Source organism: Eurytemora carolleeae, unplaced genomic scaffold (assembly GCF_000591075.1).
Source record: "Eurytemora carolleeae unplaced genomic scaffold, Eaff_2.0 scaffold785, whole genome shotgun sequence".
NCBI lineage: Eukaryota > Metazoa > Arthropoda > Copepoda > Calanoida > Temoridae > Eurytemora > Eurytemora carolleeae.
The window spans coordinates 100,287-125,848 of NW_019396675.1; the positions used below are offsets into that span (position 1 = coordinate 100,287).

General features: G+C 35.4%; 2 protein-coding genes across 4 annotated transcripts; both read left to right on the forward strand.

The window, feature by feature from the left end:
* Positions 1-360: 360 nt before the first annotated feature.
* LOC111707236 (NHL repeat-containing protein 2) lies at positions 361-16,244 on the forward strand. 3 transcript variants are annotated; one of them, XM_023480298.1, is made up of 17 exons: positions 361-365; positions 5,844-5,967; positions 6,476-6,564; positions 6,741-6,823; positions 7,080-7,185; positions 7,605-7,663; positions 7,998-8,123; positions 9,088-9,195; positions 9,278-9,421; positions 9,685-9,769; positions 10,003-10,147; positions 10,287-10,498; positions 10,830-10,973; positions 11,079-11,139; positions 12,270-12,334; positions 13,181-13,314; positions 13,613-16,244. In XM_023480298.1, exons 2-17 carry the CDS (start codon positions 5,848-5,850, stop codon positions 13,993-13,995), a joined length of 2,064 nt encoding a protein of 687 aa, XP_023336066.1. In that variant the 5' UTR covers positions 361-365; positions 5,844-5,847; the 3' UTR covers positions 13,996-16,244. The 3 variants fall into 3 exon arrangements, with proteins under 3 accessions (XP_023336066.1, XP_023336063.1, XP_023336064.1); XM_023480295.1 differs by lacking the exon at positions 361-365 and adding an exon at positions 4,622-4,742; XM_023480296.1 differs by lacking the exon at positions 361-365 and adding an exon at positions 4,730-4,779.
* A 488-nt stretch (positions 16,245-16,732) lies between these two features.
* On the forward strand, positions 16,733-25,450 carry LOC111707237 (proteasome activator complex subunit 4). Its single transcript, XM_023480299.1, has 10 exons — positions 16,733-20,479; positions 21,288-21,439; positions 22,311-22,396; positions 22,765-22,849; positions 23,167-23,246; positions 23,662-23,842; positions 23,984-24,130; positions 24,458-24,626; positions 24,886-25,021; positions 25,375-25,450. Exons 1-10 carry the CDS (start codon positions 20,299-20,301, stop codon positions 25,448-25,450), a joined length of 1,293 nt encoding a protein of 430 aa, XP_023336067.1. The 5' UTR covers positions 16,733-20,298.
* The last annotated feature ends 112 nt before the right edge of the window (positions 25,451-25,562 follow it).

Genomic DNA, 25,562 nt, shown 5'->3' on the forward strand with positions numbered 1-25,562 from the left:
CTGGATTACAATTACTTTGTTTACATTTACTTTGTTTACATTAACTTTTTTAACATTTACTGGATTACATTTAATTTGTTTAGATTTACTTTGTTTACGTTAACTTTGTTAACATTTACTGGATTACATTTACTTTGTTTACATTTAATTTGTTTACATTTACTTTGTTTACATTAACTTTTTTAATGTTAGCAATATGTTCTCTTCAATATTTAAAGGATTTATTTCTGCACAATTAGTCCCCAGCATATTTAACTTTGCTAGACATCAAGGGGGGATAGAAAAAAAAAGCTAGAAATTACACGTAGTGAGTGAGGGGGGGGGCTTGCGGAAAATAACAACTTCAAAACAATATTCAAGAAGAGGTTAAATTAAAAAAATGGAGTTTTAAAAATTATTTTGATGTAATCTTTTGACAATGTATATTGAATATTGTGAATCTAATAGATTTACATTGTATTTAGTGTATACACTCTATACTCTAACACCTTGTATCATGTTTATAATAAATCAATATATTCAGAGAGACAGGGTGAGTGGGGAGACATAAGTCCTAACTGACGACGTGTTCCTAAGCTAAGCCGATCTAGGAACTTCTAAATGCACGAAATGAGCTTTCCTCTTTAGGAAGATTTTACTATAATTTCTAATAAGCTATTTTTATGATTTTTTATAAATGAACGGAAGACATCTATATATATAAAGATGTAATCTCTGTTTGTCTGTCTGTGTGTTTGTTCGATCATAACTCAAGAACCCCTTGACCGATTTGTCTCAAATTTTGATTGAGGAACTTGGGAGAACCATGGGAATACTCTTTGCTTGGTTTGAGATTCTGAGTTGATTGGGTCAACTTTAACAGTGAAAATTTAGTTTCCCGGTACAATCGATCTTCCAGTAAGGTTTAGGGTAAACGGGAGGAGTAACTTTTAGTAACCTTGGCAACGCTAGACTTCCAAGCTAGTATTGATGAATTTGATAATCCTATATGTTCATCTTTCTCTCCTTTCTTCTCTCTTGTTAAAGTTCCTTTGGCCAGTGCATTTTGGAGCTGTTTTTGAAAGAATTAAACCAGGTCACTGTCTTTGCGCCAGTTTCAAGACATTCATAAGATTACACTAAATATTTTTATCTACAATGAGACCCGTAAAACAGGGGTCCATTTGGGTCCATATAATTCGATTCTGATCCCGAATGGGATCGGGGTTGAAAGAATATTCAGGGAAAATTTATGGGCATGAAATTACACTTTCTGTGTCATTGTAAACTTAGGCAAGTTTTTAGTGAACGTGTACTACACTTCAGAAATTTCAGCATTGTTCGAAGTATCATCATATCGTGAGCCTGCAGGGTTACTCTCATGAAGACTGAGACTTTAATAATGACAACTCTTTAGATTTGACGCGGGTTAAAGGTTAAAGTTTTTAATGTATCTCGTAAATGGTTGTTGAGCTCAAAATGTGGCAATAAGAACAAGGCAGGGTTGGCTTCCCGAAGAAAGGAGGGATATTTGTTTCCCAATCGTGGGTTCCCTCAGGCAACTAAAGTTCTCAGGTTGGCAAGTTAGAAAGTTGGCAATAAGAACAAGGCAGGGTTGGCTTCCCGAAGAAAGGAGGGATATTTGTTACCCAATCGTGGGTTCCCTCAGGCAACTAAAGTTCTCAGGTTGGCAAGTTAGAAAGTTGGCAATAAGAACTAGGCAGAGTTGGCTTCCCGGAGAAAGGAGGGATATTTGTTTCCCAATTGTCGGTTCCCCCAGGCAACTAAAGTTCTTAGGTTGGCAATATGTTGGAAATTGTTCGTAGCTTCCCACGAATTCTCCTCTAAACCATGGACGATAATATCAGAAAAGTCTATATTTCGATCCTAGAAATAAATACAAATCAACAATGATTATTACTTGGGTTTGAATATATAATGTTAACGATAATTATTTTTTAATATGAAATGAGCTTACTATTGACTGGATAGTGGATAGACATGGATAGGCGGGCTATTAAACAGTGCTAAAACAACGTTTTTATCTTCTGAAATAAAATGACAGTTTAATTGCAAAGATTTATAAAAAAGGAATAATGGAATTTAAAGGTTTAACTATATTTGAAGCATGACCACTACACGAGAGGATGTTTACTTTTCTGCCGGAGGTATAAAATGTTTGGAATTTGGCCACCGGAGAAAATCTTGGTCAAAGATGACCTTACAGCGGAGTAAGCTTAATCCGTTGGATAACAATAGTCTTTATGAAGCTATTTAATGATTCCATAAAAAATATAATCGTAAAGTTTCGGGGAACTATGATAGTTAAAAATAAGATGAATTAATCGTACAGTCTTCTTTGAAGTCTCATAGTTTGTGGATAACCCTGTAGATCAAATAAAATATGTGTCGTAGGAAAAACATGTTTGTAATTTTAAAACTTGAAATAATGTTTTATATATTGCGTTGCAGTTCTCAATAATAAAATAAAATAATACAGTTATAGAGAAAAGATAAATTAAATAATAATTATATGCAACAGCATTTGAAAATTTTTTATTTTTATTTTAATCAATAACTAGCTGAAGGGCATGGCGTTGCCCGTGAAAAAAAATTTGAAAAACAATTTTTGAAAAATAATAATTTAAAAATAAAATTTCAAACTTTTTTAGCCTATAACACCCCCTGGCCACCCATGAGTGCCCATAAAAAAATTCAGCCCAATCGGTCCAGCCGTTTGGCCGGCTATACGCAACATATATATATACGAATGTCTTGTTTTATTATATAGATAAAATAGTAAAGTTTATTGTTTGAAAATTCTATAACATATTAATTCTTCTGAACATAGTATTGTAAGTTGTAACCATATATAAAACAAAATATCAAAAAAATTAAATGTTAAACAAAGATTATATTTATTTGTGTCATGGATCATCCAACTTCTTACTCCATGATCTGAACCATAAAGACCAAATAAATTTTTATACATTTTTGGTCGGAAACCCCTCATGGGTCAAAAAATCCTTTATAGATCAGAAAAAACATATTTACTGTCCATTTCCTGTGCATGAAAGGTTCTTATTTATATTACCATCGTAATTTAAAGGTATACAGGGTTATACAACAAAGAATGAAACTTTAATGACGACCTTAAACTCTTTCTAACTAACTGTCTGACAGGGGCGTACGAGGGATTTTGTTTAGGGGGGGCACAATTATGATTTTTTTCAGTAGAGAGCTCAGACAGCCTTATAGGGTGTAAAGCTATAAGTGCAAGATCTTTAAGTCTGCTCTCCGTCATAGTACATCTTGTGTAAAGAAGTATTCTCTTTAGAAGGCTAAAACTTCTCTCCTTGTATTAACAGTGAATTTAGACAAATCCTTAGTCTTTTTCAGTCTTTTTCATTGTCAGGTGTTACTTTCTAAACGTAGTTTCCTTTTAATTTTTGTTTTTGGAACTCCCAGGGGGGGCAAGAGGACTACTGCCCCCCCTGGGTACACCACTGCGCCTGACCTGAGGAAGGAAAATGCAAGCAGATGTAATATTAAAAGAGCCTCCCCCATGGGTGCCCCCCCCTCAGCCTCTCAGGGGGGGGGGCACGCGTAGAGGGGGGCGGGGGGGCGCGGCCCCCCCTCGTACACCCCTGCTGTCTGCAGGTTGAATTAGATTTGAAGTCTTAAATATAAATGGTCTTAAAATGGTACATTAGATGATTTGCAAAGTAAGCAAAAAGAATACACAGCTGCTTGGAACCATGAATTTATAAGATCAGGTAAAATAAATTCTGTTTAGTCGTCTCTGGAAGTCTCATCCTTTGTGGGTAACCTTGTATACGATAGAGCAATTTTTTTCTTAAATAGAAACAATCGTTGACTCGCGCGATATTTATGAAAATGTATATTTTTTAAATCTAGGTTTTTCCTATGATTCATACTAACGTCAGAGAATCATAACAATAGAGAGACTTGTTATTATTACTATTATTATTATTACATATTGGAGAGAAAAGTTGTTTTTAACGTCCGTTAGAAGTTTTTTTGTTTGTTTTGATTTGTAGAAAATTAACAAAGACGACTGCTTATCAAGAAGACTTTGCGAAAATGCCGCAACTTATTTTAGATAGTTAAATCGGTGTGTTCAAAATATTTATAATTTAACCGTAAAATCTGTGAAATCGTGGATACTATTGCACCATAGTTGTCATAACCAATCCCTGAAAAACAAGCATTGTCCCTCAGCAGTACGGGTTCGAACCTCGAAGGTTAACTGCAGGGTCCGTCCTAGTCTACGATTTTTGGACCCCTCCCCCCGCCCGGCCCTCCTATCAATTTTGTACATGACCACTTTTTCAACAAAATTAGTATATATTTAGGGTTAGGTTAGGTTAAGGCACTTTCTGGGCTGAGCGCTGCGGCTAGGACATGCCTGGGGGCCGAGCGCCGTGGTTAGGACAGACTATGTGGCCGAGCGCCGCGGCTAGGACAGACTAGGGGGCCGGACTCTGCGGCCACATGGTCAAATATATCCATGTTTTACACATAAGATCCATGTTCTTATTGATAGGAGGGGGGCGGGGGGTCCAAAAATCGTATTTTAGGAAATTACTTAACCTATTTAACAGTGGTGTACAGAGGTCACAAGAAACAAAATATACTACAATGCGTATACAAGGGATGGACGACCTGGTGGGCAATCCCGGGATCAACAAAATCTATGATTTCAAAGGAGTTTTGTCCCTGACGGGTGCTTGTCATATAAAGTATGTCTTCACAAACTCCTGTTCAGCTTCCATCCAGGTTGTGCAACCTCAAACTGCTCTATTAATTTCTTACTTTATGTGGCTAAAATTTGAGCCTCTTTTTATGTACATGAAATTTAAGGACACGATCATAATGTTGTTTGGACCGTCCCGGCTCCCACCCCTCCTCCCCTTCATCTAAAAGTGTACATGAAATATATTAAGTATCATTCCAGGGTAGGGTTAGGTTAGGTTAAGACAATTTCTGGGCCGAGTGCCGTGGCTAGTACAGGCTTAGGGACCGAGTGCCGCGGTTAGGACAGGCTAGGGGGCCGGGCGCTGTGGCCATAAGTTATACATTGACTATGAACATATGATGAATGGGGGGGGGGGAAAGTCCATAAATACCTCTCTAGGAAATTACCACTGCGAGTGCCCGGCACGGACTGAAACCAGAGTTGCCAGATGGGATGGGTTAAAAATCCCCTACAGCAAGAGAAATGCATCGGTATATTCCTAGAGAACGATTTTTGGACCCCCCCCAGCCCCCCCCCCTCCTATCAATTTTGTACATGGGTCTGACAGGAAGTGTCTTAACTTAACCTAACCTGTGGCCGCAGCGCTCGGCCCCCTAGCCTGTCCTAGCAGCAGCGCTCGGCCCAGAAAGTGTCTTAACTAACCTAACATGTGGCCGCAGCGCTCGGCCCCCTAGCCCATCCTAGCTGCAGCGCTCGGCCCAGAAAGTGTCTTAACCTAACCTAACCCTAAATAACAAAAAAATAAATAATAATAAATTTGCTGAAAAATAAATGGTCATGTACAAAATTGATGGGAGGGGGGGGGTCCAAAAATCGTTCTCTAGGACAGACCGAATGCACCCCTAAAAACGAAAAATAAAGGCATCGTCAAATGAATTATTTCAGGTTTTATTATATGGTATTTCCGTAACCCAAAATATCCTGCAACAGGTTGAAATCCCTAATTTGTAACTCTGGACTGAAACTTCCAGTTTTTTGTGTTTAAAATGGATAAGAGAAAACCACACTTGATACTTGGAAAAATATACTCCTGACTATTGTCCTCGAGCTAAATATAGTTATTAAAGAAAACTCTAAATTATAGAAGAATGTGTGATGATGAGGAACTATGTATGCCTCTATACTGGAGATGCCAGGATCTTCAGAATAAACTCCTGGAGGAGCAGGATCAGGGAGCGAGGAGTCAGATTATAATAAAATCTATTCAGGTCAGAATATATTTAGTTGTAAACTCGTCGGAATTAATCTTTCCGTTTAAAAGAGCGGCATTCTTGGCATGCCCGATTCATATTGATACCGTTTTAATCGCGGTTTTCTAGCTTAAACCTTTGTATTTCTGGCAAGTTGCTACATTGTTGAGTAGATATCTACAAACAACTTTTTTAGAGAAATCAATACAATCTTAAGATATCCCTTCTGAGGGTATCATTGTCAATCAGACATGCCACTCTGTTTTAATTGTAAGTGCCTCAGGAGTTTTTATGCGTCACGGTTTATTAAAGAATCAACCTATCTTTAGATCTATTATTCCTTGATATTCAGGTATTTATTACTTCAGGAGAACTTGGCAGAATTTAGTAAATACTCGGAGAAAATAGTTTTATTATTCCTTGATATTCAGATATTTATTATTTCAGGAGAACTTGGCAGAATTTAGTAAATACTCGGAGAAAATAGTTTTATCATTCCTTGATATTCAGATATTTATTATTTCAGGAGAACTTGGCAGAATTTAGTAAACACTCGGAGAAAATAGTTTTCTCTCCAGATCTTTCCTGGTTCAATACTCCTCAACCCCTCAAAAGGAACATTTTAATTCATTTACAAACCATTGTTTTATGCTGGATGGTAGAGGTAATTTTAATTTATCCTCCAATTCACAACAGTACCTTTAAAAGGTTTGATTGTGCTTTAAAAACTTAAAATTTATAATAAAAAGCAAGAAAAATGTTTAAATTTTGAATTAATTTGGATTCGTTAGGCAAAGTTTTGATGGGTTGATAACAGTTATTGATTTCTTTACGTACTGCTGTATCAACTGTATGCATATTTTGCCAGATCTAGGTAGGTTAGAGCTGTTTTAATAAATTCAGATATGCCAAAATATTTATATATTAAAGCGGTGTCTTTTGTGATTCTTTTGTTTTTGTCTAATAAACGTCAACACGGCTGAGCCAATCGTTATAGGGGAAATCTGTGAAAACTTCAATTGCTGTTCAAATGTCCGCTTGTGGTTTTTTTAAATAATTGATTTGTAAAGCTTAGAGCTTCGCAATTGTTAATTTTTAATTCAAGATTAGTTCTTAATTCATTTGTTTAGAGACGGTTGAGTCAATGTTTCCAACTGAAGTATGTGTGGTTGGAGTTCACAGTGCCAAGTTTGAGAATGAGAAATCAGAAACACAAATTGAACACGCTATTCAGAGGTATGTGTAATCTCTTAGCTCTTACACATTTGTTTAAGCGACCATAACTAAACAAAGAATTTGGAGGTTTTTTCATTTGACAGAAAAATGTCATCATTGTAATTAAGGGATAACATTAAAAATGCTCTTTTCTAATAATGAAAAAAGTTCATTAAACAACAATTGTATATATCACAAAAAATAAATATTTAATTTATATATATAAATATATAAATATATATAGCTTAAAACTAGTCTAGAACATTTTCTATTATTTATTAAGATTGGTTATTGCTGGACACTGTTTCATGTTTGACATTAATTAGCAGAATGATTGCGGATTTAAAAAAAAACAATTGCACTTAAAAAAATCAAAATATATATATATGCAATATATAATGTATATAAATGTATGCGTAATAATGTAGCGTGTTTTCCAGGTATAATATCGAGCACCCAGTCTGTAATGATAAATCTCTTCAGCTCTGGAAAAGTTTAGGTTTACACTCAAACACCTCATACTAGCATGGCATGGATGAGGGGGGGGGGAGTTTAAAGGCTTTTTTATATTTACAACAACATAAAGTTGCTATCATGATGATGGGCGGAAATATATTTTTGGGTTGAGAAGGAGGGGGGTGGGTATGATCTGTTTTAATCCTGATGGTTTCAATATTTTAAGATAAATTAAAAAAATCAGTTTTACGAAGTTTCTTGCTATTTCTGTACTTAATGCCTTTTCTAAGAGAGCTTACAAATGTTAGAATGAGCCAATTGACGGTTTAAAAATTCACCACATTATTCCTTTGCTTTTTGAGTGTTTTATTTTTAAGGTGTAACTTGCTGGCCAACTCTCCTTATCCTCTCTCCTACAGGAGTTCCTATTCAGGTTCTCATGGGGGAGGGACACTCAGGATTCCTAATAGAGTTCCTTAACACTGCTATTAAATACTTTAAAGGTAAATAGGAGTTCCTATTCAGGTTTTCATGGGGGAGGGACATCCAGGGTTCAAAATCTATTAAATACTTAAAAGGTACAAATAAGAGTTCCTATTCAGGGTTTCATCCAGGGTTCAAAATTGAGTTCCTGAACACTGCTATTAATTACTTTAAAAAGTTGGTGGACGGATACCTAGGAATATAAACTGTACAGATTGGTTTAGGTATTGGAGAACTAGTTGGGAGGACGGAATACCTAGGAGTATAATAAACTCTATAGAATGGTTTAGGTACTGGAGAATTAGTTGGAGGACGGATACCTAGAAGTATAATAAACTCTATAGATTGGTTTAGGTACTGGAGAACTAGTTGGGAGGACGGATACCTAGGAATATAAACTCTACAGATTGGTTTAGGTATTGGAGAACTAGTTGGGAGGACGGATACCTAGGAGTATGATAAACTCTATAGAATGGTTTAGGTACTGGAGAATTAGTTGGAGGACGGATACCTAGAAGTATTATAAACTCTATAGATTGGTTTAGGTACTGGAGAACTAGTTGGGAGGACGGATACCTAGGAATATAAACTCTATAGATTGGTTTAGGTACTGGAGAACTAGTTGAAGGACGGATACCTAGAAGTATAATAAACTCGATAGATTGGTTTAGGTAATGGAGAACTAGTTGGAGGACGGATACCTAGGAGTATAATAAACTCGATAGATTGGTTTAGGTACTGGAGAACTAGTTGGGAGGACGGATATTTAGGAATATAAACTCTATAGATTAGTTTAGGTACTGGAGAACTAGTTGAAGGACGGATACCTAGGAGTATAATAAACTATAGATTGGTTTAGGTACTGGAGAACTAGTTGAAGGACGGATACCTAGGAATATAAACTCTATAGAATGGTTTAGGTACTGGAGAACTAGTTGGAGGACGGATACCTAGGAGTATAATAAACTCTATAGATTGGTTTAGGTACTGGAGAACTAGTTGAAGGACGGATACCTAGAAGTATAAACTCTAAAGTTGGCGGGTTCAATCTGAAATATCCTGGAAAAATAACATTGCACAATCAAAACTTGGGTAAGGATATATTAACTCTCTTTGTGTGAATTCAAAATTATCAAATGTTCTTGTATATAATAAGTTATGATTATTTTTTAAGTTGTATCCGATAGTGGGAATAACAGGATCCTGATCCTGAATCTTGAGTCAGGATGCTCCGCAACCGTCCTACATACAATAGGGTCCGGAGTCCGGGGTAGGCAGGACGGAGAGTACGGTTCTTCATCCTTCAATAATCCCCAGGGTTAGTATTACAAATCAATATATATATTTCTGGACCTACAAAGCAAAATCTGAATAAATATAATATTTGATTGGTACACAAGATTATTGATTGATTGAAAAATTGACAGTCGTTTTGGTTAGCTTTAAGTGATTGGTTTCTTGAACCTGTTGGAAGAGTTGCCCTGCTTAATTAATTTTGATTTTATTTGGATTCTATGATTATTGTCTGATTGATTGATTGGTTGGTTGGTTGATTGATTGATTGATTGATTCATTGTGTAGGTTTATGTTATATCGGAGAAGATCTGTTGATGGTATCGGATACTGACAATCATCTTCTCAGAATGATAAATCTTAAAACCCAAAGGTATCAGGATTCATTTTATCAAGCCGAATATCGTGCCATTTCTAATGACAAAATGTGAACATTCTATTTTTATATGTTACTAAATCTGACTTGACTAAAGAATCCTTTTTTGAAAGGTTCAGGAGAATTTTTTTTTTAAAGAAAAGGTCAGGAAATCTTTTTAAGATGTTCAGGAGAAACGTTTTAAATCCTCAATAAATTGTCGAAGAAGAGATATATCTAATATTGTTTAGAGTGAGTACTGTAGGAGGGACTGGAGTACAGGGAGTGGATAAGGAGGGAGGAAAAACAGGATTGGAACAAGAGATATCTTCTCCTTGGGATATTGTCAAGATCAACGAAGGAGCTGTAGCAGTTGCAATGGCCGGAACTCATCAGGTTTTTGTTTTCTTTAATTTCTTAGCATTTCAGAACCCACTCTTTTAAAAGTTCTTGTAGAGGTAAAGAGTGATAATTCTCAAAAATTCTTTATAAAACTAAATATTGTTTTCTTGTACTCCAAGATGTATCCACCTAGATCTGGATGTATTGTTTGGCTGAGGTTGGATGGTGGAAAGGATTGGTTTACCCTGCAGGAACCCTGGTTAGGATTGCAGGGAGCGGAGCTGAGGAGAATAGGAATAATTCATATCCGGCCAAAGCAGGGTTCGCTCAACCCAGTGGACTCTCCTTAGATCAATCTCAGGGAACCCTGTTCATTGCAGATAGCGAGAGTTCCACAGTTAGAAGGTATTTTTAGCCTTTTAGGTAAAAATATTTCCGATTTTCATGAAAATCTTCGATAATTTTTAAAGTGTTTGTGTGGGGGGGGGGGGAAACGAAATGTTACGTGGGCGTCAGTTTTTAAAAGTTCGAGTGTGATTTTCGATGATCTTGGGGGCAAAGGGAATTAAAAAGTTTGTCTGTTTTTCCGAAAAATAATTTTGTCTTCCTCAAAATTAAAAACATCGAACTTTCAACCTAATCTGAAAAAATATTTGAAGAAAGTGGGATGGGAGTGGGGGTGGGGGGTTGATGTTTTAGTAAAATATTGATTATTACGAGTTTCTACAATATTTAGGATGGATCTGAAGGATGGTTGTGTTAAGAATGTTGTTGGAGGAGAGAGAGATCCCATGAATCTGTTCGGATTCGGAGATATCGACGCTAGCGGGGTAAACGCTAAACTTCAACACCCCCTGGCGGTGGCCTGGAATCCAATTAGGTTATGCACCTTAATATTCATTTACGTCCCATTTATTTGATGGCTGATTGATTGACGGTTAATTGATTGATTATTTGCCTAATTGTTCATCAGTTGAAATATTAGGAAGGAGCTCTACGTTGCGGATTCATATAATCACAAAATCAAGAAGATAAGCGGACCAAAGGAATGTTTTTTACAACAAAATTTAGTTATTTTATAGCTTCAAGTAAAACATATATTAAAGAAGAAGATAGTGGAAGAATTTCAAGAATGTCGCTTTGAACGTTAGTTAGTGATTGATGTAACTGAATGTTGTCTTGTATATTCCAAGCTATCAAAGGTTAGCTATCAAAGGTTTCCGAATGTAGCTTCACAGGGATATATGTAGGAGCTGAAGTTCTTGATCAACCAGGGTTGTAAATCCTAAGCCTAACCAAACCCTCCAGAAGAAATTCTGTGGCAGTACGGTCTTCGGATAGTATAATGCATAAACAAATGTAGCTTCACAGGGATATATGTAGTTTACTAAAACATAATCAAAATTTCTGTGTTGAGAGTTCAAGTTTCTTTTGGATTACAAATTATAAGTTTGTTGTTGTTGTTGTAAAGATAAAATAGCCGTGAACCACGCAGAACAGATATCTAAGAGCTTGGTATTATAGAGTCCTGATTTGTTAAAAAATGCGAATTCAATTCAATAAAAAACCGAATATCCGCGACATTTGATAATTTATACGCTTGAAAAACGATATTTTTTAAATTCTACCATTGTCATTTTTAATATGGGTTTTACTGAAGTAATGCTGACATTCATTTTAAATGTTACCTTGAACCTTGATAATGTGTGACACTAAATCTTATTATAGCCTAGTTCAGCCTTTTGTTGTTGTTGTAGACTATAGAAAGAAAAAATGATACTTGAAAATTTTGCAGTTCATTTTTTGTAGGATTTCCAATTTTCAACTCCAATTTTCCAATTCTAAACCTTGCCTGGGTGTTGTCAAAGTTCTTGCAATATTTTGAACTCTATCGGCTTAACCGTTTATACGTTTTTTGGTTACTAACAAACAGTGGGCTCCTTAAAACTGTTGAATAGGAGAACGAATCGTTAACTCTAGTTATAATTTAAATAGTTCAATGATGATTAAAAACAAAGCCATTATGCAGTTTACACTTATTAACTTGAATTTTAGGCTAATTATAAACTATTTGCTTCACAACAACATAAGATTACGTTAATATCGTCTTCATATTCCACAGTGAACGGGTGTCACTCTAGAAAGATATTCAATTGTAAAAAGCCTGAATAAGCAGAATGACTGTATAAGCCTGGTTGGGAAAGATCCTGGGGACCAGATCGGAGATTCTATACTCGCCAGGTAATTAAAATCAAAAACAGAATAATATAATTTATTTTTTCAACTTAGTTAAATCAAGTCCGTATGATTTATTTCAACAAAATCATTTTTTTGGACAAATGCAATTTTCTAATATTATTTTTTTCCATTACAGGAACTATCATTATAAATTTAAGTAAAAAGAAGCATGTCCGATTCATAACGGTTCCCTATAAACGCCATCTGATCCCTAATGCGGAAATCAGTTTCATAGAGAAAGCATAATTGAAAATAACCAATTTTTGAAAGAGAAATTACGGATTTTATTATTTTTGATCTTTTAAGAGTAATGTTGTGAATCAGACATGATATTTGATAAATGAAGAGGAGGGGGCGAAAACGTCATGTGTGTGTGTCTGTACCAAAAGAGTGTGTGTAAAGTGTACCGAACCGAAGGCGTGTACTGTAGGTATATACATTATACAGTACATTGGAATCTCGGTATTTGTACAGTCTAGTAGAGTACATTTGTTTATTGTGAATTGTTTACTTAAAAATAAGTTTAATATACATGTATATTATTTATATATTTTTAAGTCAACACTATACAGCCAAATTTTCATGCAAAGAATATAATTTGATTAAAGTTTACAATAAACTAGTCGTTATTCAAGTTTAATTATAATTGACGACATTGTTCTGCAATTTCCTTGGCTGTAGTCATGTTGTGTGTCTGTACCAAAAGAGTGTGTGTAAATATTGCCGTACTGGTCTGCAAAGCAGTGCGACTGGCTTTCTCATGCTAGACCAGCGCCATTTCCTTTCCCTTTATTCCTATTCCCTGATGAAGAGTCCCCAACTATCAAGCTTATCAGAGTATATGATTAGATTATGTGAACCTGGTGGTATATCTGTATCTGAGGACGGTAGTTTACTTTATATTGCGGACACTAACAATCATGCTGTTAAAGCACTCAACCTGGATACTCTTACTCTTCACAGGGTTGGGATCAAATTCCCAGGTAATTATTGGGATTATTGGAGGGGTATATGTTCTTGAAAAATCATTTCCCTCCTTAAAATCAGTGTCAAATATATAAGAAACTTTCTATTGCTGAACTACAAGTTTTTGAAAAATAAATGTTTTTTTAGAGGAAGGGGGGAAGGGAGAGCATCAGAGGAAAAGATTTTCAAAACTATAAGACTNCCCCCCTCCTGTGGTATTTATTTAAATATATTTTATTTCCTTTTTGAAAATATTAATTACATTTTTATGATACATAATTAGCACTCAGAAAGACAATATTACCCTGATTTTAGAATCTACTGAGAAGTTTGACAACGTTATTGAACACAAGATCGAGGGTAATTTTTCTGATGGACTAGAGCTGAACGCTAGCCTGGAGCACTTGGAGTATAAACTCAACGCTGATGGAACGTCTTCTTGGAGACTAGAGAGTACAGACCAGGGTTGGAAATATCCAAACTCTGGAGAATTATCATCTTCAAACCTTTCCATCCCACTAGTGTGGGACGGAGCAGATACAGCTGTAACTCTAAACCTTAATCTAAAAATCTATCTCTGTAGTAAAAATGATGGTGTTTGTTTAGCTAAAAATATTCTTCATAAGCTTGAAATTAGAAATATATCCGGAGGAAATCACGTTAGTGTAGTCAGTCTTGGGTCTTTGCTGACTTATTAGAACATGCATAATACATAGTGTCACGTTTCGTACCCATATTTCTTACTGTCATGTCCAATGTCCATCGGAGGAATACTAATGACAATTGTTTTTGTCAAGCTTTTCAATTGTTAGATGACTTCTTACGTAATACATATGATCTGTATTCTGTTCTCTTATCAATTCTTTTTTTTTACTTCATAAACATCTTATTATTTTACTTATTATATAAATCGTTATTATGTTTATAAACTCGTGTGTATTAAATAGTTAATTGTATTTTTTCCATTTTTATCATTTACTCGTTAGTAATTTTAATTCTTCTTATGAACAATGAACGATGTTCAAATATGTCTTCCAAAAGTGCTTGCTTTTCTAGCTATATATTGTTAAATATTTACAAGAATATGTAATCCGCGAACTGCCCTTGAAAAATTCACAAAAAATGTTATCACTTACAGAACTATAAAGTAAACATATTGTTAACAAAGCCTAAACCAAAGACTACCTAAGCTAATATTGTAATATTTAAAGTATAGGTGACTCATGCTAAAACCCTCTCCCAGCCTCACACCTTTATCTCTTTGTTTCTTATAATGAATGTGGAGTAGTTAACCTGAACTGATTCATTAAGATTCGGCAGTGCACCCTAGACCTTTGAACCGAACAGACGTATGAGCCCAAGCTCCGTTTGTTCAACCAAAGGCTAGGGGACAGGAAATTCATGGACAGCTCTCAGAAGGCTTACAGCTTGTGGACTTACATAATTATATCTTACATGATCATATCTTCAGGAATACAATAAACCACTGATGAGACAGATATCTCAGGTTTACAATAGAATCAGAGATATGTGGTTCCACCTCAACACAGCTGGTTCAACTACCTACACACTCTAATACTCCAGGTGTATCTATGGTTAGAAACACTGGAGACTCCGAGGATCGCTGGAACTGTAGAACGGACAATAGAATCCGAGCAATGTAGTTCCACCTCTATACAGCTGGTTCAACTCCCTACACCCTCTAATATTCCAGGAGTTTCTATGGTTAGAAACACTGGAGACTTAGAAGATAATACAGACTAATGAATCCAGGTGAAAAAGAGATCATGAGGATCTATCAAGATTGGATCTACCAAGCTACTAATATGATAAAGAGATTACGAAGATAAAGAGCATACTGTAGAAATGCAGAGCAGACTACAGACCACGGAGATATAGAGCAGACTGTAGATCAACAGAGATGCAGAGCATACTTCAGATCACGGAGATATAGAGCATACTTTAGAGATGCAGAGCAGACTACAGATAACGGAGATATAGAGCATACTGTAGAGATGCAGAGCAGACTACAGATCACGGAGATATAAATCAGACTGTAGATCAACAGAGATGCAGAGCAGACTACAGGTAATGTGGATACTGCAGATATTGTAGATACTGCAGATATTGTGGACACTTCAGATATGGAGGATACTGCAGATACTGTGGATACTGCTGATATTAGGGATGCTGCAGATACTGTGGATACTGCCGATATTGAGGATACTGCAGATATTGAGGACACTGCAGATACTGTGGAGACTAGAGATCCAGAGCAGATTGATAGAGAGCTAGGATGGATCACAAAGATCACCAGCTATATGAACCACAGGAGAACTGCAAGTATGAGATCATAGATCTACAGCAGATTGACAGAGAACTAGGATGATCATAAATCACCAGTTACAAGTATCACAGGAGAAGATCATAGGTCTGTAGCAGATTGATAGATAGCAAGGATTGATCAGGAGATCACCAGTTATATTATCTATAGAAAGATTAGCTGAGACCACATCTAGCCCAGCAGGGAACAGAGGCTCAGATGAACTACTAAGGGACTCTTCCTATATAAGAGTTAGTGGAGACTTGCTTTACCGCTGAGGGACTCTTCCTATATAGGAGTTAGTGGAGACTTGCTTTACCACTGAGGGAGTCTTCCTATATAAGAGCTAGTGGAGACTTGCTTTATCTCTGAGGGACTCTTCCTATATAAGAGCTAGTGGAGACTTGCTTTAACGCTGAGGGACTCTTCTTATATAGGAGTTAGTGGAGACTTGCTTTACCACTGAGGGAGTCTTCCTATATAAGAGCTAGTGGAGACTTGTCTTACCGCTGAGGGACTCTTACTATATAGGAGTTAGTGGAGACTTTAATTGGTTTAATTGGTTTAATTGGTGAATTTATGTTATTGTATCACTGGTGTGATAATTAAAATATCTCAATCTTTTGTCTATGTTGGCAATTCAGTAGTTTAGCCATTCATCTAGTTTATTCTTGAAACTATTCAGGTTCTTTGCATTTTTCACATCTTGTGGGATTTCGTTCCACATATTAACACATCTTGTGCTAAAAAAATTTCGATATATTTCAGTCTTTACAGCTGGAACTTTCAAGTTTAAAGGATCACTTGACTGCCTGGTTTGAATACCCCTTCCTTCTTCTGGTACATACGCAGAGCTGAACCATTTGTTTTTGTCCAGATGGTCGTGCCCATGTAGAATTTTCTAGACTTGGATCATATCTCCTCGCTTTCTTCTGTTCTCCAGGGAGATCAAACCAACCTCTTTCAGCTTCTCTTCATAGGTTGACCCAAAGAGTCCAGAGGTCATTGTTATTGGTCTTTTATGAACCTTTTCTAGAGTTTCTTTGTCTTTTACTAGCCAGGGATTCCAGGCTTGAATACAGTATTCAAGGTGGGGCCTGACATAGATTCCTATAGGAGAAAGATCTGGCCATCTGGCCTAAAATACTATTCGCCTTGGCTGCAGCAGTAGCACACTGTTTAGAGGGTTTAAGATCCTCCTGTATCATTACACCAACATCTTTCTCTTTGTCTGAAACCTCCAGATTTACACCATTCATTTGGTACCCATATCTTGGATTATTCTTTCCAATGTGTAAAACTTTACATTTTGACTCGTTGAATTCCATCTTCCAGTCCTGTGCCCATTGAGTTAAAACATTGTAGTGCTTCTCTATCCTTATCTGTATTAACTTTCCTTCCAGCCTTAGAGTCATCTGCAAACTTGGACAGAAAAGTTTGGGCATCTTTAATTACTAGGTCAAGTATGGTTATATATATAACAAAACACAACGGTCCAAGGACACTCCCTTGGGGCACTCCAGACCAAACTGGTTTCCAGGCTGATGATTTATTATTGTAATAAACTCTCTGTGATCTATCGTTTAACCAGGAGATGATCCACTGTAGGATTTTGCCTTTGATACCATGAGCTTCCAATACTTTTGCAAGATGTTTATGTGAGACCTTGTCAAATGCCTTGGCAAAGTCAAGATATATAACATCGACTGAATCCCCTTCATCTATATTGGTGAGTATTGTCTCTAGATACTCAAGTAGGTTTGTTAAGCATGATTTTTTCTTCATAAACCCATGCTGTGAACTGTGTATGAGTTTATTCGTGTCAAGGTGGTTAACTATTCGGTCCTTTAGTACTGACTCCATTACTTTGCATATCACAGATGTTAGGGAGATTGGTCTGTAGTTTCCTGCCTCAAATCTGGACCCTTTCTAGAAGACTGGGACTATATTTGCATTTTTCCAGTCTTTTGGAAGAATTCCTGTATCTAGTGATTTCTGGAATATCATTTGGAGTGGGGCAGCAACCTCATCACTTGCTATAATTAAGATCCTGGTTCTTATGTTGTCAGGCCCAGCAGAGGAAAAAGGCTTGAGCTTCTTTAATTTCTCCTTGACATCATTTACTGTGATTAAAACATCATCAATTATTTGGTCAGTGAGGTCTTCAATGTTGATATTTTCGTCAGAGTTTTCCTCCTTAGTAAACACTGAGCCAAAGTGATTACCTAGTTTATCACAGATTTCTTCACAATCTGTTACTAATTTTCCTTCATGCTTCAATGGTCCAACTGCCACTCTGTTAGATTTTTTAGAATTTATATAATTATAAAACAATTTGGGATTATTTTTTATTTCTCTGGCAAGTCTTCTTTCATAGTTCTTTTTGGTGTTTCTTATTTGGTTTTTTACTTGTCTTACCATATTTTCATACTCAGTCTTGTCCTCCATGCTGCTGTATTTATTGTATCTCTTCCAAACTCTTCTCTTTTTTCGGATGAGCTGTAGCAAATCCCTATTCATCCAAGGTGGCTGATTGTTCAATTTTTTTACCTTCTGAGAAACAAATTTGTCCATACATTCAGATAGTTTGTTTTTAAAAAGATTCCAGGCTTCTTCAATGTCCATGTTGTGTAGTTCTTCCTGCCAATTAATGTTGCATAAGAACTCTTTTAGACTAACAATGTCCGCATTTTTCCAGTCACTAAAATAGCTGGTTTTGTTCTTAGTTGGTACTTCACCTCTTATGTGAGTTAGGATCATTCTGTGGGCACTTGATCCAAGTTTTCCTAGGTTTTCACAGCTAATGACAAGTTCTCCCTGTGTTAAGACCAGATCCAAGGTTTTTCCAGAATTGTGAGTAGGAAAATCTATGCACTGCTTTAGAAATTTGTCCTCAACTAGTTCTAAAAAGTCTTTACTTATTATAGCTCATGCAGTTCTATTTTTCCAATCTATGTCCGAATAGTTAAAATCTCCTATTAGGACAGATTGTTTAGGAGAATTTTTAATTGCTTTCAAAAGATTGTAATTATTCTCAGTCACATTTTCACCTTTATAAAGGTTGTGTGGTCTATAGATCAAAAATAAATGAAAATATGAGTGAGCAGTAGATTTGAATTTAATTCCACAACACTGGTTAAAATCCTTCATCTCTTTGCTTTCAAACTCACATGCTCCAAGGCTAGTTTTTGCATAGATTAAAAGACCTCCTCCTATTCCCTTATTTGTATCCTTACGATCCTTTCTACATATTATGTCATAGTTATTAATACCCAAATATGCACCTGAGTGTTCTGCATTAGTCCAGGTTTCATTGATACAAATAACATCAGGTTGCAGATCACAGGCTAATATATTTAGTTCATTTATTTTTTTATTAAACTTTGAGCGTTGGTGTATAAAATCTTCATAGCTCTACATGATAGTGGATTGTCTTGCGTATCATTATCTAGTCCTCCTCCACCTCCTCCCTGTCCTCCAGCATCATCACGTTCTCTGAGAGACTTGAGTTTATTCTTTTCCTTGGTTCCCCCCTGCCTGGACTGGGTGGGCCCTTTCTTTTCCTGTGAGTTGATGATTGTTGGCTTTGATTGATTTTTATCTTTACTTTTATCATTCTTTTCTCTCCCTTCCTTCCAACAAGTTGATACTTGAAGTTTAAAGAGTCCTGCTCGCTAAGTTGGCTGTTCAGCTTCTCAACTTCTTTTATCATATCATCTTCATCCTTGCGCTGCTCTTTGGTAAGGTCTGGAACTATGCCAACACTTGAATATTTCTGGCTTTTCTGTAGGTTTCTGGCTTTTGAGAGAACAGAATTTCTGTGCTGGCCACTGAGAAAACCCACTAGGAGTGGTCTCCCTGAGTTTTTCTTATCTCCCAATCTAGATATGAACTTCACTTCATTAATTGTTACATTAGAGCCTATGTCCTGCAGGACTTGTTCCAGATTTAGCATATCTTTATCTTTTCGCTCATAACCTGATTTAATATTGTCTGGAGCTTCAGGAAGCTGGTGGATAACAATATTTTTCTTTCTCATCTCCTGATCCTTAAGCTCAGCTCTCATGGCTTTTCTGGTGTCTGAACATGAGCTTTTCATATCTCCTTTAAGTTTATCCACATCAAAGCGGACAGCTTTAAGATTAGTCTTGATATTCTCCCTGTCTTCATCTCCAAGATTGACTTTTTCCTCCAGTTTATTCACTTTCTTATCTATTTCAAGGCACATCTTGCTCAGCTTAAGTGAAGCTGCACCGCAAGAATTACAGGTCCAGTTGATTCCTCCTCCTGTCCTGGCCTGTTTGCACAGCTCTTGAAAAAGGACATCAGAGATGTCTGCACAAGACTTGCTTTACCGCTGAGGGACTCTTCCTATATAAGAGCTAGTGGAGACATGTCTTACCGCTGCGGGACTCTACAGATATATGGAATATGATTTAATATAAATAAATATTAACAGATATATTTGTACCAATAAAATGTGTCATGTTAAACCACCCACTTATTCAAGACCTTGAGAGATAGATATTATACACAAGATGAGAGGTTTAGGTAAATTATGAATTGGTACTGGGAATGAAAGTGAAGTCTTGTATTAACCCTCAAAGATGAAAGGCAAGGATTGGTCTTGATTTCCCTAGGATTTATGTTTGGGATTGTAACGATATCAAAGGATTAAATGTTACAATATTTCAGAAGGATGGGTCGGGAAACCGAGCTGGGTTTTCTACCTCAAAGGGAAAATATTTACAACCAGAAGTTGCCTCGGAGCCGAGATCAGGACAAGGATTCTAATATTTATCTTAAGGAGATAAAACTCAACCTATCTCAGGCTGTCGTCAACAACGATATATCACATGGTACACAGATAAATATTTTTATTTTATCAAATATATTCATTAACGTAGAAGAATTGTACGTACTTGAAAAATCCCCCCTTTACTGGATTCCCTTTTCCACAAATTCTTGGGGATGTTCACAGTTCATGGATTTTTTATCGCCGATTTAGAAAGGAGAAAACTAACGTAGCACATATCAAAAAGAAGGGAAAACTTGCTAGTTTATTTTGTTATTTAAGCTTCGTTTAAATCTTCGAAAATTAATTTCTAAAATAAATAGTTACGTTATTTTATTAGAATGGAAAATGTTTTTACCTGGAACACTTGAAAATTATTATTAATATTAATCTTCATTTAAGATATTTTTATTTATACATGAAATCTGAGCTGAAAACTTCAGAATGAGATTTCCTTAATCCCGATTACTTAATTTGAGTATCCAATGGACACACTTTTGATTTTCTCCTTAAACCGCTCTTACTTGGATAATAGATATAGTAGAGAAAAATAAAAAATGTTTTATTTTATTTATAATCTTAAATGGTGCGCAAAATTTCAAATTTATCGGCTTCATATACGCGACTCTGGTTGAATTGTATACACTTTTCAGGATACTATTACAAGATTAGGTTAGTCTTCATATTAAGGAAAAGAGAGGATCAAGCATTAATCTCGATATCAACCATTCTAAAGTTTTCAGCTCTGTATACCTTATGTTTCAAGTAATTATTAACTTAAGTCTTAAGTCTTAGCGAAACATCTTCAATATATCTGGCAGCTAAAGATTAATTTCAAAAGAAACAATTAATTTTCCATTTCTTTCTTTCAGGTGGTGTAAAGTGGGTTGTGAACCTACACAAGTATATAATCCTGTATGGATTGAAGATGAGTAAAGAGGATCATGTTTACTTGATTAAACTACTCTTCGGTCTACTCACTACTAAGCATGTAGACTCAGTATCCCTAGACAAGTTTGCTAAGGTAGAATATAGCACATCAAACTAAATTAAATTTGAAATCTGACATGATTTTAAATACAAATCCCGTTTTACAAAGAAAAAAAACACCTCGGGAAATGCAGCCACATAAGTTGTGTGTAACTGTAAATTGTGTGAGTTACTCAGTCTCGAAGTTAAAGACGTAACTTGACTGACTGACTGACTGACTGACTGACTGACTGACTGACTGACTGACTGACTGACTGACTGACTGACTGACTGACTGACTGACTTTTTTTAGGGGTAAGTTTTTATATTTGAGACTGATAGACTGACTGATTAAGAGACAGAGAGACGGATCTATTTATGTAGATTAATTGAGTTATTGAGATATATTGATTTAAAATTAATATTTATAATGATTGCTTGGAAATAGATAGTTATATTGATTGATTAAAAAATAGATATTTATTTTGATTGATTGAAAAATAGATATTTATTTTGATTGATTGAAAAATAGGTATTTATTTTGATTAATTGAAAAAAAATAGTAATATTGACTAATTGAAAAATAGATATTTATTTTGATTGCTTGAAAATAGACAGTTATATTGATTGATTGAAAAATAGATAGTTATATTGATTGATTAAAAAAATTGATATTTATTTTGATTGATTGAAAAATAGATAGTTATATTGATTGATTGAAAAATAGATATTTATTTTGATTGATTGAAAAATAGATAGTTATATTGATTGATTGAAAAATAGATAGTTATATTGATTGATTGAAAAATGGATAGTTATATTGATTGATTGAAAAATAGATATTTTTATTGATTGATTGATTTATTGATTGACACAGTTTATTATCCGAAAGGCTGAACAGTTCACTAAGTTATTAAAATGTTCAGGTTCTGTATGCGCTGATGAAGAAGAAATATCTTATAACCAGAGCAGATCTAATCCTACCCTGGGAACCTTTATTTGATCTATACAAGTAAAATATTATTTCTTCAAGAATTCACAACTCTTTTAGAATATCAAAATTGTTAAAGTTTTAAAATGCAGATTTTTTAAAGCCTGTCATGTTTTGTCTTAAAATCAATCTGACGTGTTGTATGTAGGAATGAAAAATGTCGTTTATATTAGTGAATTATTCAGTTTTTAACATCAAAAGAAACTATTAACGTTTGGCGAAAATCTTGCAAGAAAATCGTCTGATGTAAGAGTTTTTCAAATATCCATAATTTTCCTATTCCGACGGATCGAGGCTATATGAATTTTTTAAATCGATCAATTCAGGTGGTTTTCTTTAATAAAATAAAATCATCAAAAAGTATCTTTATTTGTTTTGTTGTTTCTTAGGTATTGGGAGGATTCAACATTAGTTCTGCGAGGCCTGGTTAAACCTGCATCAGGGTTCAAGGCTCAGCTGAAATCTATAATCAAGGTTAGAAGATTTTTGTGTGGATTTCTGTTTTACGGAATATATTATGAATTCTGGATCCGTCCTGTGAAGACGTGGATAAAAATGTATTGAATTTTACTCAAAAAAATGGCTAAAGTTATTACTTATTTTTTGGCATTTTTGTTTTGGCAAAACCGTTGATAGATATTTTTGGTAGAAGTTTGAAAAAAATTATTAAAAGAATATTTTCTTTTTTCATCATCATTAAATGTAATTCCATTAGATTTTTTCAAAGTTTGATTAACCTGCTATATATAGATTTTGGTATTTTAATCTTCTAATTATTATATATTTTGTAGGTATCCCGTGGATATTTTACTATCGAGTCTACTCAGGAGATGATGGATAAATGGAGGCATCTGATGTGCCCTCATGACAGGTTAGATATAGAATTAAAGGGACTGTAAATGGGATTGGCCGATTCACAACAGTACTATAAAAATCTTTATAAGAACAATAACTTGGAAGAAAACGTCGTTTTTTGGTTCTAAAAAGGGAAAATTATTTGGGTTCTTAAATTGCTTTTTGCGTTAATAGAGGCAGATTACTTTTTGCGTTAATAAAGACTAATGTGTACACATTTGACTCTGGCGTAGTAGGACTGCTAGGAACTAGTTTTGTCAAAAAAAAATAACATAATTTGTAAACAAAGCTGCTGGTTGAAACTTTCTTGGCCAGGGTAGGGGACCCAAGCTTGTGAAATATTTTTTTGTTCAGTAGTTGAAACGCGTTACTGTAAGAAGTACATTACACAAACCCTCAAGAAAATAAGTTCACACATATCTTTGTTCTAGGAGTATATGTTCTGCAGTAAAGTACTTCTCTTTGTTTCTGCCGACTAGTCGGGGTATACCCCCCGACAAGTCCTGGAAGATCTGGCTCCCGGAGCTCAACATGTTCTGGAGCACCTGGGGGAACTCACCCAACTGGGAGGTCGACATACTTAAACTCTACGCCAGGCTAGCTGTACATCAGGTAAAGACTAATTAAACTAATATTCCTGAATTTACACGTAAAACTAATTACACATGTGAGAGGAGACTGGGATAGGCCTCTCCTTAAAGAAAAATTTCAGATGCGCGGTGCTTGATGCAGAATTTATATTTTGTTTCCTAGATTGGAGAATTAGATTGGGAACCATATATGGGAGATCTATATACCAGGTTTATGGTTAGTTTCAACCTACCAGTAACATACGGAGGATCCGGTATCCGGCTTAAACACGGGATATCAGGACAACCTTGCGTAGGCAGTATTTCACAGGAATAGTTCAATATCACAAATGATATTAATTCCAGATGTTTTTATACATTTTCTCTACTTTCTTTCTTTCAATCGCAGGGGCAAAAAACAGAAAATTTGACTCTCTCTCTTAAGTATGTTACGAAAGATTTGTATTGCTGTTGTGATAAAGGATTTAACATTTTTTGGGGGATGGGGGGGGGGGGAATGAATTTTTGGGCTTAGCTCTCACACTGAAATACATTTTATCCGAATTTTCCACAAATGTTTTTTCTTATAAATATAGATTTTTCATGGATACTTAAAATCCTGGTTGTGGAGACATCTGTCATAAGTGTATTGAACTAGTGGATAGTATCTACCCTTGGTCCGGGCTCCTCAGGACAGCGGTATCTATCCCGACTACTGGTAGCTCTACAAAGCTACTTTCATCCAGCAAATATTAATAATTCTAGTGAACTTCTTCATGTTTTCATCTCCTTACTCACTACACAGTTCATCAATAGAGTACATACAGGTAGGGTTATCCAGTATATACATCAAAATATTAATTGAATGTGGAAAAATATCTTTTAAGGGTTCAAATTGTATTTTTTTCTGTTGAAATTACTGAGAAAATAGAAATTATTGCAGTTATGCTTATTTGCAGATTCAGTATTGTAGATTGAAAAGATCTCTATTTAAATGTAATTTATTGATGCATTCCATCCAAGTCGTTTTCATCTTGGAAATTAAGTTTCGATTTTTCGGTTTCTTTAATTTTTATTTTGTTTTAGAGAGATTTAACACGAAGTGGGTTTGCAAGGTTGCTCCAGAGAAGAGATTAACAGATGAAGATATCAAGGAGTTTGTTTTATCTGTGAAACCAATAGCATTTCATGTACTGTACAACAGCTACGAGGATGAAGCAAGGTATGTACTTCAAATCAATAGCATTTCATGTACTGTACAACAGCTACGAGGGTGATGCAAGGTATGTACTTCAAATCAATAGCATTTCATGTAATGTACAATAGCCATGAGGATGAAGCAAGGTATGTACTTCAAACCAATAGCATTTCATGTACTGTACAACAGCTACGAGGATGAAGCAATGTAAGAACTAAAAATATCTCTGAAAAAATCATTAATATTTAATTTACACAGTGTACACTGTGCGTTCAGTGTACACTGTACATAATAAGGAAAGGGGCTTGTAGATCCTCAGGGTTTAGCTGCTATAGCACTAATTATGTAGAATGTAATAATGTTTTTGCGAATTCTAGGAATGTATTTGCCAACCTATCTCTACTGCACCCTGAGCTAATTATCCCTGACCTACTGGATAATCTTATATTCTAGGAATGTATTTGCCAACCTATCACTACTGCACCCTGAGCTAATTATCCCTGACCTACTGGATAATCTTATATTCTAGGAATGTATTTGCCAACCTATCTCTACTGCACCCTGA

Bases quoted from the DNA above. Each gene is read 5' to 3' on its own strand.
- LOC111707236 (XM_023480295.1), top strand. From the start codon at position 4,642: ATGCGTATACAAGGGATGGACGACCTGGTGGGCAATCCCGGGATCAAC. The intron at 8,124-9,087 runs GTAAATAGGAGT...AGATTGGTTTAG, and splicing joins TGCTATTAAATACTTTAAAG to GTACTGGAGAACTAGTTGAA. The intron at 11,140-12,269 runs GAATGTTTTTTA...CTGAATAAGCAG, and splicing joins AGAAGATAAGCGGACCAAAG to AATGACTGTATAAGCCTGGT.
- LOC111707237 (XM_023480299.1), top strand. From the start codon at position 20,299: ATGTTACAATATTTCAGAAGGATGGGTCGGGAAACCGAGCTGGGTTTT. The intron at 21,440-22,310 runs GTAGAATATAGC...TAAAATGTTCAG, and splicing joins CCCTAGACAAGTTTGCTAAG to GTTCTGTATGCGCTGATGAA. The intron at 24,627-24,885 runs GTAGGGTTATCC...ATTTTGTTTTAG, and splicing joins CATCAATAGAGTACATACAG to AGAGATTTAACACGAAGTGG.